This window comes from Gracilinanus agilis, chromosome 1 (assembly GCF_016433145.1).
Source record: "Gracilinanus agilis isolate LMUSP501 chromosome 1, AgileGrace, whole genome shotgun sequence".
Lineage (NCBI taxonomy): Eukaryota > Metazoa > Chordata > Mammalia > Didelphimorphia > Didelphidae > Gracilinanus > Gracilinanus agilis.
The window spans coordinates 308,050,337-308,064,859 of NC_058130.1; the positions used below are offsets into that span (position 1 = coordinate 308,050,337).

At 32.0% G+C, this 14,523-nt stretch overlaps 1 protein-coding gene across 1 annotated transcript in view; it reads left to right on the forward strand.

Annotated features, from left to right (window-relative positions):
• The window catches only part of CHD1 (chromodomain helicase DNA binding protein 1), a 133,092-nt gene that overhangs the window by 58,689 nt on the left and 59,880 nt on the right, over positions 1–14,523 (forward strand). The window contains exons 8-14 of the mRNA XM_044662599.1: positions 1,762–1,862; positions 2,015–2,193; positions 3,342–3,469; positions 9,942–10,158; positions 10,473–10,562; positions 13,099–13,289; positions 13,767–13,955. Of these exons, the coding sequence (XP_044518534.1) occupies positions 1,762–1,862; positions 2,015–2,193; positions 3,342–3,469; positions 9,942–10,158; positions 10,473–10,562; positions 13,099–13,289; positions 13,767–13,955 (1,095 nt within the window). The remainder of the gene's footprint in view (positions 1–1,761; positions 1,863–2,014; positions 2,194–3,341; positions 3,470–9,941; positions 10,159–10,472; positions 10,563–13,098; positions 13,290–13,766; positions 13,956–14,523) is intronic.

The following is a 14,523-nucleotide window of genomic DNA, read 5'->3' on the forward strand; positions in this document are numbered from 1 at the left end:
TTTCTTTCTTTCTTTCTTTCTTTCTTTCTTTCTTTCTTTCTTTCTTTCTTTCTTTCTTTCTTTCTTTCTTTCTTTCTTTCTTTCTTTCTTTCTTTCTTCTCCTTTCCCTTCCCTTCCCTTCCCTTCCTTCTCTTTTCTTTTCCTCCAATTACCTGTAATAATCATTTGCAACATATGTTTTCCAAAATTGTAAGATCCAAATTGTCTCCTTTCCTTCCTTCCCTTCTCCCAGAGATGGTAAACAATTTAATCTGGGTTATACATGTATTATCATGCAAAATGTGCTTTCATTTTGGTCATTGTTATAAGAGAATGCTCATATAAAACCCAACCTCAAAATAAAATAAGAAAAAACCTAAAGTGAAAACTAGTATGCTTTGAGCATTCCGACTCCAACAGTTCTTTCTCTGGAGTTAGATAGCATTCTTCGCCATAAGTCCTTCAGAATTGTCCTGGATCATTGTATTGCTAAGAATTTAGCTAAATCTTTCAGTTGATCATCCCACAGTATTGTTGTAACTGTGTACAGTGTTCTCCTGGTTCTGCTTATTTCATTCTGCATCAGTTCATGTAGTTCTTTCTAACTTTGTTCTGAAATGATTCTGCTTAACATTTCTTATAGCACAATAGTATTCCATCACCAACATATACTATAATTTATTCAATCATTCCCCAATTTCCAATTTTTTGCCACCAAAAAAAGAGCTGTTATAAATATTGTTGTAGAAGTAGGTTCTTAACCCACCCCTATCCCTACCCCTTTTTAAAAATCCAGTTTAATAGTTCTTTAGGCATAGTTCCAAATTGCCCTACAGAAAAGTTGGATCAGTTCACAACTTCACCAAAAATGCATTAGTGTCCCATGTTTTCCATTTCCCCTCCAACATTTATAATTTTCCTTTACTGTCATATTGGCTAGTCTGATAGATGTGAAGTGGCACCTCAAGATTTATTTTAATTTGTATTTCTCTAATCAAGAGTGATTTAGAATATTTTTTTCATATGATTCTTATTAGCTTTTATTTCTTCATCTGAAAACTATTTGTTAATATCCTTTGGCCATTTGTTAATTAGGGAATGTCATTCTTATTAATTTGTCTTCATTCTCAATATATTTGAGAAATGATACCTTTATCAGAAAAATTTTCTATAAAAATTTTTCACTAGTTTTTTCCTTCCTAATCTTGGTTATATTGGTTTCATTTATACAAAAATTAATCATTTTACATCTTGTAATGTTTTTTTTATCTATTATTTGGTCGTAAATTCTTTTTTAATATTTTCTAAGATGGGATTATTTAAGTATTCTTTTTCCTCTTTCATTAATCTGGGCAGTTCATATTTTTGTAAATATCCATTTTACTTTGTCAGTTTTACTGGCATGAATTGAGTACAATAACTGCTAATAATTGGTTAAATTTCATCTTAATTGCTGCTACATTCAGTCTTTTCATTTTTTATGACAATAATTCAGTTTTTTCTTCTTTTAAATCAAATAAACCAATAGTTTTATCTATTTTTAAATTTTGAGATGTTTGTCCTGCTTTCTGTATCCTCCTCTCTTTCAGATACCTTGAGATTAACTTAAAAATTGTATTGTCTCCATCATGGACCTGTTATACTTGATTTAGTCTAGCTGTTCTTCCCAACTTTTTCTTCTGTGCCATTTCTTTGTTCTTATATAGCATATCTAAGAATTAACTAATAAGAAAAATCATTAGACTGCCAAATGAAAAGGATGAAATGTTATTTATTTCTTAGGTTGAAAAATGCTTCTCCAGAAGACGTGGAGTATTATAATTGCCAGCAAGAACTTACAGATGATCTACATAAGCAGTATCAAATAGTAGAAAGAATAATTGGTTAGTAGTAATATCATTTTAATTATATTTTCATGCCTCCTCTTTATGTTTTATTAGTTGCTAATGAGTTGTCATTTCCATAAATAATAACATTTTTTACTTGTGGTTCTGCTAAGAGTATAAAAACTAACATAGTTTCTTTTATTTCACAGCTCATTCCAATCAAAAGTCAGCAGCTGGCTATCCTGATTATTATTGCAAATGGCAGGGCCTCCCATATTCAGAATGTAGCTGGGAAGATGGGGCTCTTATTTCCAAAAAGTTTCAGCCACGCATAGATGAATATTTCAGTAGGAACCAATCCAAAACCACTCCCTTTAAGGATTGTAAAGTAAGTATAAATTTAAATTTTTCTAAAAGACTTAAATCATGATTATAATTACACTTCTGAGCCACAAATACCTAGAAACATTAATATAAGGTCTTTGTTGGTTGATTAGTCCAGATTTTAGATATACATATATACAAACATAGGTATATCTGTGGCTTACTAGATCTGCAAGCTTTTAAGCAAATAAGAGGGTCAGATGGGGAAATTAAGGTAGAACAAGTGAGTGGAGTTAGATGTGGTAAGTGTTGGAGAAAGCTGGAGCAACCAGGATTTGCAGTCAAAACTGATTGCAAAGTTCTTAATAGGAAATAAAATATGCCACATCTCTAAAAATGAGACCTATTTAAAAGGAGGAAAAAACAAATGAAAATATGTAATGACAACTTGACATATTATAAGCTATATTGAAATTTTCTCAAGTTGAGGCCAAAGTTGATGAATATGAGTAAAAAGCATTGGCTTACAAAATAATGGATTACTTACCATGAAGAAAAAGGGAACAAAAAATAGCATGAAAGATTGGAGAGAAAGGAAGTAAAATTGTGTGCAAAAATTTCTCCATGAAGGATGTATACTGATATTTTATTTTATCTGTTTCTTTAGTGCTCCACATGTTATTCTTTTGTTGTCCTATGGAACAGAGTTTAATATCAGTTCTTAGTGAAAGACTAATCAAATGAAAATTATAATTTTTAACTGGCCAGTTAGAAAGGGCAAGATTTAAGTGGCATTGGCTATTCTTTTAAACTTGTGTTGTTTTGTTTGTTTGGATCAGGTCAAAGACAATTGATATATTGAGCTGAACTTGGCATCGTTTTCGCTTGTCATATTTAGCTACTTAAAGTGTCATAAGTTATCAAAGGAAAGTTCAAATGTTTTATTAACTCTTATGGTATTTGTCAAGAAAGACAGTGCTCTGTTCTTCTATATTTTATTTTCTTTTATTTTTGCCTCTTGTACTAAGTAGACTTTTTCAGCTATATTGCTATTTATTCCAATCATGAAAACATTAAAGTTTTGTTTATGATGACTGACATTGATAGGCTAGTTTTGAAATTTATGGTAATAGTGAGGAATTTTAACAGTGGAACTAAAATGTTGATTCTTATATTTAGAAGTTCTGTATACTAATCCTTTTTTCTCCCAAGGTATTAAAACAAAGGCCAAGGTTTGTGGCATTGAAGAAGCAACCATCTTATATTGGGGGACCAGAAGGTTTAGAATTAAGAGATTATCAGTTGAATGGCCTAAACTGGCTTGCCCATTCATGGTGCAAGTAAGTATACTACGAATTTTTCATATTCAAAGAGGATATTTTGGATTTAGAAAGATAGAAATATAATTCCCAATGATTTAGTTTATTATTAAACAGAATGGAATAACTAAGCCATTATTAGATGGGAATTGAAAGGGAACAAGCATTTATTAAGTGCCTGCTATGTGCCAGGCACTGTGCTAAGAGCTTTACAAATATTATCTCAAATATTGATCCATAATGTCCCTATTCTGTTTTTTGGAATTACTTCTCAGTTAATTTTAAATGGCAATAGACTTGGAAGTAGAAGATATTCCTTTGAACTTGACTTTCCCTCCTTGGGTCTTTCCACTCTTAGCAATTTTTTCTTACTTATCTCTTCTACTACTAGCCTTAATTCCACTATTATCTCCAATTTCTAATTCAATTCAAGGTGTTCCATATCTTTCCTAGTTTTTCTAAACATCTTCCCTGACCCAGCTCTCTTTAATTGACAACTGGTTATCACCTAATTATCATATCTTCAACTCTGATCCATTCTGGGTTTTCTATACCATTTCCCTTTTTTACTCTTCTTTAGTTGCCATTGTCTTCCAGGTCTACTTATCCTCATGTTTGTATTCAGCCATATCTCTTGAACTATTGTTCCTTCTGATAGTCATTTAATTTTTCAAAATTGACTAATAGTTATTTGGGGCAACTTGGTGGTACACAGTGGATATAGTACCAGGTCAGGAATATCTGAGTTCAGATATGGCCTCAAAAGCTCCTTTGCCCCTGGACAAGTTATTTACCCTGTTGGCCTCAGTTTCTTCATCCATAAAATGAGCTGGAGAAGGAAATAACAAACCACTCCAGTATCTTTGTCAAGAAAACTCCAGTAAGACACAACTGAACAACAAAAAAGATTTATTTAAAAGAACTGTGGAAATACTACAGTCTTACATATTTTATATGTTTCTATAAATCAAAAAATCGTTTTTCATTAAATCAAATTATTTCCTTCCTTAGCTCTTTATGCTTAGAATTTTTTTTAGCCCTCATTTCTGTCTTAGAATCAATACTGTGTATTGGTTCCAAGGCAGAAGAGTGGTAAGGGTAGGCAATGGGGGTGAAGTGACTTGCCCAGTCACACAGCTAGGAAGTGTCTGAAGCCATATTTGAACCTAGAACCTCCTGCCTCTCGTTCTGGCTCTCAATACACTGAGCCAACCAGCTGCTAGAATTTTTTTAAAGGTTAAAATGGTACAACCCTGAAATAAAAACTTATTTTCTTATACTATTGGTTATAATAGAGCAAAGATAAGCTAGACTTCATCAGTAAAATGTTTTGAGCAATTATATACACACACATATAATTTCTTCATAAGTTGAAGATGGCCTTTTATATTCAATATAATCATTCAGGAAAAAAGACATTAAAAAGGATTAGAAAAAGATTTTTTTAAAGCCCTATTTTAAAATGATATCGAAATAGTATGAAAATTCTTTGCTTTAATAAAAAAAATCAGTATTTCTAGAAAGGGTAGTGTGTACTCATTTATACTTGTTTGTAAATTATGTATATGTAAAACTTGTATGTAAAGCACATCTTAAAACATACAAAAATAAAAACTAAAGGGATGTGATGAAATTATTTTGAAATAACTTTCATTTTATTTGCTGAAAAATACAAAGTCCCTTTGCTTTTACTAAACATAGTTAAACTTTTTTTGTAAGAGTAATATGGTTGCTACATTTTAAAAAATTTTTATTTAACATTGTTATACAGTAATTTTTTAAATTTGGTTTTAAACGCTTTCCATTGAAAAACTTGTCTTGTAAAGATATATATGATCCAAAAGGAAGAAATATGTTATAGATGATGCTTACTGACTTGTAGAATACTCATTTTTCAAACCTAGCTACCAATTATGCAAAGATTTTTGTTGAGCTTTGGCCAAACCTCTTTTTCTAATGTTATTAGTTCTTATAAATTAATTGCAAACTGTTGTTTTTTATATTTTTGACATTTTAGCTTAAAACTCTTCATTTGAAAAGTTTTGTAAACAAATTTCTTGCTTTTCAAGTGAGAAGATATTTTCCAAGTTTGCTTGAAAATCTTAAGATTTTATGAGTGGCATGATTTTTATCAATGAAGGCTTTTAAAATATTTTGCTAATCATTATGACTTTATACTACTATTTACAATTAAATAGTATAGCACAGTGGTGTTACACTTATAGAAACTGTCCTGCAAGCAGTATATTTATTGGGTTAGAAAACTACAAATTAACATTGTGCTGTATTGTATATTTAAAAAAAAATTTTGTTACACATTTCCCAATTACATTTTAATCTAGAAGTGGATTAGAGCACTGACTTGGAGTCAGAAAGATCTGTGTTCAAATCTTGCCTCATACACTTACTATCTGTGTAACTGCACAAGTCATGTAATGTCTTTCAGCCTCAATTTCCTCATCTGTGAAATGGGAATAGTTAATAGTCCCTACCTTACCAAAAATTTGGGTTGTAAAAATTAAATGAGACAAAACACATAAAGTTCTTTGTATAGCATAAAATACCATCTAAATGCTAGCTATTATTTTTAGACAGTATCTTAAGATATATACATATGTCAGCATTAATAATAATAGTGGATATGAATCCATATTTCAAATAATCTTGATAATTTCACAGTTTTTGGCTGACTTGTTAGATCTGTCATTATTTTTACTTTGCAGTACAGCACACAAAGAGTTCATAATACGAATTGATAAAGTGTCACTTTTCCATTTTCTTGTTTCATTTGTAGTAGTGTTCAGTCTATGGTTTTATTATAGGAAAATTTTAGGCCACTTTATGCCTCAATATTTTTTAAGAGTTAATTTAGAGAAAGAGATTATAATCCATAAATCTGTTAAAGAAGGCTCATGTAAATTTAATATGATATAATACAAAAAAAGCAAATGAAGAAGTAAGAAGTGCTTCTGTCATCTCTTCCACATTGATGAACTTTCCCTCTAGACATCTCATAGGACACATGACCAAATGATATACTGAGTGTGGGCACCAGAGTCAAGATGCATATTAAATATTCTGAAGCGTAATTTGTTTTAGGATTTTTAAAATATATAAACAAATGTTCTAATAGTTTCTTCCTGCATTGCCATAACCTACTCTTTTACTCCTCAAATACACACAGAGATAATAATAACTTTACTTAGATATTGTGATTACTCAGAAGTGTTCCACTGTTATGTTAATGAACTCTCAGACTCTCACTATTTTCCTCTATATTTCAAATCCATCTTCTATTCAGGGTGACTTGATGTTTTCCCTCACACATCATAGCATCCTAGTACTGCAATCTACTCAGTTACTTTTCCTCCACTCTATTAACTAAATGGATTTTTTGTTTTAGAAATGTAGTCATTGAAATTTTTTTAAGCTGCTACTTATGGTAAGATATATTGAATTTATTATTTTAAAATGCATTTAAAATCTTTCAGTTTTAATTTTTACATTATAAGTAGTAATAGCTATAACCCTCATAAACAAAAGCTCTTTTTGGTTCTCAGTTTTTAAGAATGTAAAGGAAGTTCCGAGATCAAAAAGACATCCACCATGACTTCTATTTCCACATCACCAAGCTGTCTTTTAGATCTCTCAAACTTACTGTATTGTAGCTATCTCAAACTCAACATGTCCTAAACAATCAGCTGTCCACTGAAATTGTCCCATCTTCCAAACTTCCTTATTACAGTGAAAGGTATCACCATCCTTCCATATTTGTAACCTTAGTGTCATCTCAACTTCCTCTTACCTGGATTATTTCAGTAGTTTTTTTTTTTAATTTTTTAAACTATTATTAATATTCATTTTTAACATGGTTACATGATTCATGCTCCTACTTTCCCCTTCACCCCCCCGCTCTCCCCCCACCCATGGCCGATGCACATTTCTACTGGTTTTAACATGTGTCATTGATCAAGACATATTTCCAAATTGTTGATAGTTGCATTGGTGTGGTAGTTTCGAGTCTACATCCTCAATCATGTCCTCCTCAACCCATGCTTTCAAGCAGTTGTTTTTCTTATGTTTCTTCTCCTGCAGTTCTTCCTCTGAATGTGGGTAGCGTTCTTTACCATAAATCCCTCAGAACTGTCCTGTGTCATTGCATTGCTGCTGGTACAGAAGTCCATTGCATTCGATTTTACCATAGTATATCAGTCTCTGTGTACAATGTTCTTCTGGCTCTGCTCCTTTCACTCTGCATCAGTTCCTGGAGGTCTTTCCAGTTCACCTGGAACTCCTCTAGTTTATTATTTTTTTTAGCACAATAGTATTCCATCACCAGCATATACCACAGTTTGTTCAGTCAGTAGTTTTCTAATTTGGCTTCCTTACTCAAATATCTTCACACTCCAATGTACTCATAACACATGTCAGTCATTTATCAAAGTATAGGTGCGATTTCTCTTTTTGGCATTCAAAGTTCTTCACAAACTTTCCCCCTTCTTACCTTTTTAGTTTTCATATACTTTATTCCTTTCTGCTCACTATGTTTCAGCCATATTAAGCCTACTTTTTGGTCACATATTGTTGTTTTTATACAAGCTGTTGTCATCTTACCTCCTTCTGAAATGTTCTTCCTCTTATTCTCTGCTTCATAGAATTCTTGACTCCTTTAAAACTCAGATCCCACCTTCTGCTGGAGTCCTTTGACCATAGCAGCTAGTAGCTTTCCCCTGAAGTTACCCTCTGTTTACTCTGTGGATGGATCAAATGAGATAATATATGTTAAGCACTTTACAAATCTTAAAAGCTTTATATAAATGTTGGCCTTTGTTATTATTCTGTCTTGCATTGTTACTTAGATCTCTTCCATTAGGATGGAAATGCCTTAATGGCAATGACAGATTTTGCCTTTCTTTTTATCCCCAACCTATAGCACATTTTCTGGCACATTGTAAGCACTTAATAAATGCTTATTTGTTTCTCTATGGATTATCTTGTTCTCCCTCTACTTACCCCCAAAGGAGGACTCCACTTTAGAGAGCACTAATCTAGAACAATATATTTCAGTCTTCCTTTTCCCTTTTTTTTTTTTGACACTCATAAATGCTTTAGTTTGCCATGATAATACTCATTTAAATTTACTAATGCTTTCTGTAAAGTTGTCTCATACTCAATTCTCTTTGGTTCCCCTCCAGCAGATAGTTAGTTTAAGGATCTGATAGCTCTCAGTGTGGCGAAGTGAAAAATCTGTATTTGGACTCAGTCCAGTTTGCAGCTCTTCTTACTTGTTAAGGCAATCCCCTTAACCTTCCTGGATCTTAGTTTAATTAACTGTCAGATAAATGGGTTAGCTTATTATATTCCTTATTTTCAATTCTATGAGCTATGAAGAAGAAGTCAGAATCCATAGACATTGTGTTTGTAAGGTGGGAGAATAATTTGGACATATTTATAATCAATAAGAACATTGCTAACCCTGTGCACCAATATTAAATTTAATCCATTATAATTTTATTTTTGGTTGGGCCTCTGATTTCATTATAAACTCAGATGTAGAAACCATACAAATGCAGATCAAAATATATTTTGCAAATGAAAGTCTTAGGGAATACCTAGAGCCTTGAGATTAAGTGAATTGTTGAGTGAATGTCCCATAGACATTTTATATATATAGGGGACTTGAACCCCCATCTCTGATACTCAGGAGTCTTGTTCTCTATCAACCATTCCACAACTACCTCTCCATTTTAAAATCAAACCTTATTTAAATGATTTGATCAGTCATCTCTTATTCTCTTTGGTCCAATATGTCACCCACTAGTTTTTCTTGAATTACTTGGCTATGATTTTATAGGATTATGATTAAAACTTACATTCAGTAGCTCAGAACCCATAATTCCTAGTCTCTTTATCTTCTGTTATGATGATAACATACTCATTTCTTCTACTTCCTTGTTATTCTATTCTACTACTGTCTGTCTTTGAAACATCACCCTGAGAATCAGACATATTAACTAATCTTTTCTTATCATTATATTTTAATAGACTTATATGATGGGAAAATCTCCTTTTTTACTTGATTTATAAATTTCTCTGCTTATAGTTTCTCTTCTCAGAAGAAGGCTTTCATTTTTAGATTTCACCCTTTGAAAGAAAACTAAGTAAATGTTCTAAGTCAGATGTGATTTCTTTTATAGCAAGAATCTTTATCATTTGGCATATAGGATGACTGAAGTGAAGACCTCTTGCTCTTTGTCCCTCTCTTTTCACTTTTTCTTCCTTTCTCCCATTTTCCTACATCTCTTTCATTTCTAGTTTGTCCTTCAGTGTTTTGTCTTGTTTTCCATGCAGAGAACTCCTGGAAAGGAGTATAGAAATATTTTTGTATTTCTTTCAGCACTTATACAGTGTCTTGTATATAATATAATGAATAAATGTTTATTGAATAAGTGTTTAATATGTGGGAAAACACTTCTTTTCTTGTATTTTGTAGAGGAAATAGCTGTATACTTGCTGATGAAATGGGCCTTGGAAAAACAATACAGACGATCTCATTTCTTAACTATCTTTTCCACGAACACCAATTATATGGGCCTTTCTTGTTAGTAGTACCACTTTCCACACTCACTTCCTGGCAAAGAGAGATTCAGACATGGGCTCCCCAGATGAATGCTGTGGTCTATTTAGGGGATATTAACAGCAGAAATATGGTAAGTTGTTTCCTCATAATTATAATAAGTCATATCTCATTAGAAATGAGTAATTTAAGAAATTAAATTAGTGTTTCTATTCACAAGCTTTTAAAATGAACATTCACCAACCACCAGTTCCAAATGAACTTTAAACTCATAGGCATTTGCTACATTGGTTTGGATATAAGATTTTGTTAATTATTTCTCCATCTAATCTTTATTTGGAGCTATTGATTATAGAGTATAGAATTCATTACATATTATAATTTTGATGCTTTGTTGCAATTAGTATATTTTGTTTGAGACCATTTCTTGGCTTGTTTGTTTGGTAGATAAGAACACATGAATGGATGCATCTTCAAACCAAACGATTAAAATTTAATATTCTTTTGACAACTTATGAAATTTTATTGAAGGACAAGGTATGTAACAACTGGTAATTAAATTGGGTCTTTTCTGTGTATGTTACATACACGTGTTTGTCATACACATTGACAAGAGATTAAGAATCATTTCTAGTTGCATTTTTTCTTGTAACGTCCATGATATGATATATTTGTAAGCTCTTAAAACTTGTTGTTGATTACCGAAGTTTATTGTCAGTATGATGTAAATACTTCATGAAAAAAATAAAATATTTTAATGAGAAGATAGAGACTTAAATGGATCCCTTCCAGGTATAAAATTATATTCCAATGGAAAGAGTACAGGACTTGGGAAGAAAATCTAAAGCTCATCTTGTATAAGTAAATTTTTACTTATTTTGTGATTATGAGTAAGTCAATTCATATCTGCAGGTATCAGTATCCCTATCTGTAAAATGGGGATAAAACTTACACCACCTACCTCATCTTGTATAAGTAAATTTTTACTTATTTTGTGATTATGAGTAAGTCAATTCATATCTGCAGGTATCAGTAAAATATCTGTAAAATGGGGATAAAACTTACACCACCTACCTCACAGAGAATTTATGGGAGGAATATACTCTTAAATTTATAATTATTATAGTTAGTGTTATTTTTGAAAAGTACTATAGTACAGTGGATATAGAGTTTTACAGTCAGGAAAATCTGAGTTTAAGTCTGACCTGTACATACTTACACTGTGGTGATACGCGAGTCACTTGTACCTCTTAGAGTTCCTGGTAATATCCTAAGATTTTAATTGTTCATGAGTTGTCGATTTACATTGATGGTGGGGGCTTCTGCATCAGAAGTTCTCCGTGTTGATGAAATACTATCCTAAACAAACAAATAAGACAGAGCTGTCTATTAGCTTGTAAGAGGAATGGGTTAGCAGATTTGGGTAGATACACTATATTGATTCTTCTCTGCTTAACACTAGAAAGACCAATATATCAAATGACTTTGAAATAAAAACAGTTTTACATTGAAACAAAAAAAATTTATTCTATCATCTTTTTTCTTTGCCTTATTTTTTTTATGTGCTATATCAGTTGATATGGATTGTTGATCATTCAAGGTATTATTAGTTTCTGGTCCTTCTAATTTGACGCTTATACCAAGATAGAATAAGAGAATAAAGCATGGCTTACCACTACTACTTTGCTTTATTCTTTCTTTTTTCCCTGTTGCCTATCTCTGGTCCATTTCTGTGTTGATTTATAATCTCTAACAGAAGATGAGCCAGAAGTGAAGCTCAAGATTAATGAATACTGTTAGGAACCCCCAAAAAAAGAAGTCAAAAGGATTTAATTTACTTGTGTTATCTCTATCTATTTCTAAAGCATTCATGAGGTCAGAGATTTAGACCTGGAAGGGATCTTAAAGGCCATCCAGTCAAGCTTTATTTTTATAAAAGATGAAACTGAGACTCCAAGGCATGAGCTAATTTTTAGCCCAAGGATACAGCTATTTAGTGTCTGAAACAGGATTTGAAATTAGTTCTTTCTGACTTCAACCCCTTTGTTCTACACATTTTGTCACCTATCTGCCCTCATTATTACCAGTGCTATAAGGATAACGAGGCTACAGCAACATCAAAAGCCCTTGTTCATACCTTATCATCCTCTCAAAAGAAAGCAGAAAAAAAACCTCATTATGACAGAAATATCCTACCAATAAATAGAGGAGTTGGCGGGGGGGGGGGGGGGGTAACAGTTAAAGGCAATTAGGTGACATAGTAGATTGCTAGAATGAGGACTTGATTTAAAATACTACCTCCAGCACTAATGGTATAACCCATGGCAAGTTATTTAATGTTTCTCAATCCATAAAATGGACGTTTTGTTTCATGATCTCATTTTAGTTATCTGTAAATTGGAGATAATAACACCTGCCTCAGATTTGTCATGAAGATCAAATGCAATACATGATAGACATAAATACTTTATAAACCCTAAAGTGCTAGTTGTTGTTTTGATAGTGGTTATTCATAGTTGGATAAAAGATGAAAAAGATTGTTCGTTATTCCTACAATCTCAATATCCACAGATAAGAAGAGTGCAGGAAAAATATAGAAGAGTTTAATGTACCCTGGTGTGTGGATCATGAATCTTATTTTTTAGCTTATGTCATTTAGTTACTAGCTACTAATAAAATAATAACTTACCTGAGGAATCAACATGTTATAGTGGATATAGCATAGGTTCTGAATTCAGTGGACACTAGTTAGAATCCTGGCTTGACTACCTAATACTACCTTTGTTATTTTGGATGGATCACTTAATTTCCATGGACCTATTTTCCTCTTACGTGAAATAAGAGAATTGGGCTAGGTGACCTCTTAAGATTCCTTCCACCCATTGATCTATGATCCTATGACCAGTAGTTTGTAGAAAATGTTTAGTGTATTTGTTTAATTTTATACTACTTCATAATCATGTTATTCTGCCTTAGTTATACATTCTGGGAATGTATTTAGTAAAATTAAATTTTTATTTTGTATTTAAAAGTTTAATATCTTCTAATTAAAATATGTAACTTCATATTTAAGGCATTCCTTGGGGGCCTGAATTGGGCATTCATAGGTGTAGATGAAGCTCATCGATTAAAGAATGACGACTCACTTCTGTATAAGACCTTAATAGACTTTAAATCCAATCATCGTCTTCTTATTACGGGAACCCCTCTACAAAATTCCCTCAAAGAACTCTGGTCTTTGCTCCACTTCATCATGCCAGAAAAGTAAGCCAACTATGAGGATATGATTTCATTCTGGATTTTTAAAAAATTTTCTATGGGGAAAATAACAAGAAAAAAGTTCGAGATTAATTGTAGTACTTATTTGTAGCCCCATAATTGTTTTCTGTGAGAAAGATGCAAAGGGGGAAATGTTTTAACTTAGTAAAAGCTGATTAAAGTCTCAAAATGGTGAAAACACTTTTAGGGCTCTTGCAGTGAATGCAGCAGTGTTCCTATATTCCTTGTGTAAAGAAAAGACTTCCAGAGATTATTAATAATTTAAATTTACCTTGACTAAAAAGGTATTTGATATGGAATTTGGGGGGTTGGGAGAATTTTTCCAGAGTAGTAGAGAAATTAAGGTTTAAGAAATGTATATTTATTTATGCCTATTATGGCTTTTGTAAAAACTGTTTTTAATGACTTACTTTAAACTGAAGTTTTTACTTCCTTCAATAATGAGTCCAATCATGTTTTAAGATTTTCTTCCTGGGAAGATTTTGAAGAAGAACATGGCAAAGGAAGAGAATATGGTTATGCAAGTCTTCACAAGGAGCTTGAGCCTTTTCTGTTACGACGAGTTAAGAAAGATGTAGAAAAATCTCTACCTGCCAAAGTTGAGCAGATTTTAAGAATGGAAATGAGTGCATTGCAAAAGCAATATTATAAGTAAGTTCTTTCACCTACAAAACATTCTAAACTTTTTTGTATATAAAAACTAGTTTGATTCTTTAATTGTTAACTGTGTAGAATATGAAAAAAAGTTTTGTGATGAATTTATCAGAAATAAAGAATAACTTTTTGAACAGCAGGAAACAGTAGATGGAAATGTATTGCAAAGATGTATTTTAAACAGCTATCCTCAGAGATCTTCAAGAAGAATTTGTTTGTTTTACATAGTTTGGATTTAGTCTATGATACTCCTTAGTTATTATAACTTTCAGTGGCTTCCCATTGATAGCATAAATTCACTCTAAATTTCTTAGCTTAGAATTTTAAGCCCTATACAACATGACTACCTTTGTGAGCCTTTATTCAATCTCTCCATATATTATGAGTTCTGGTCAGATTGGACTAACATCCATATAATAGTAACAACTACTTGCCCTGTAGCCTAGTCATTCACTTTTTTTCCCTAAAGGAAACAGCTAAACTACATAGTTCCTTGAGATTGTGTTCAGTTTTATGAGGGGATTCATCATTTACAATCTAACTTAATTGAATTTGTTTTTCAAAA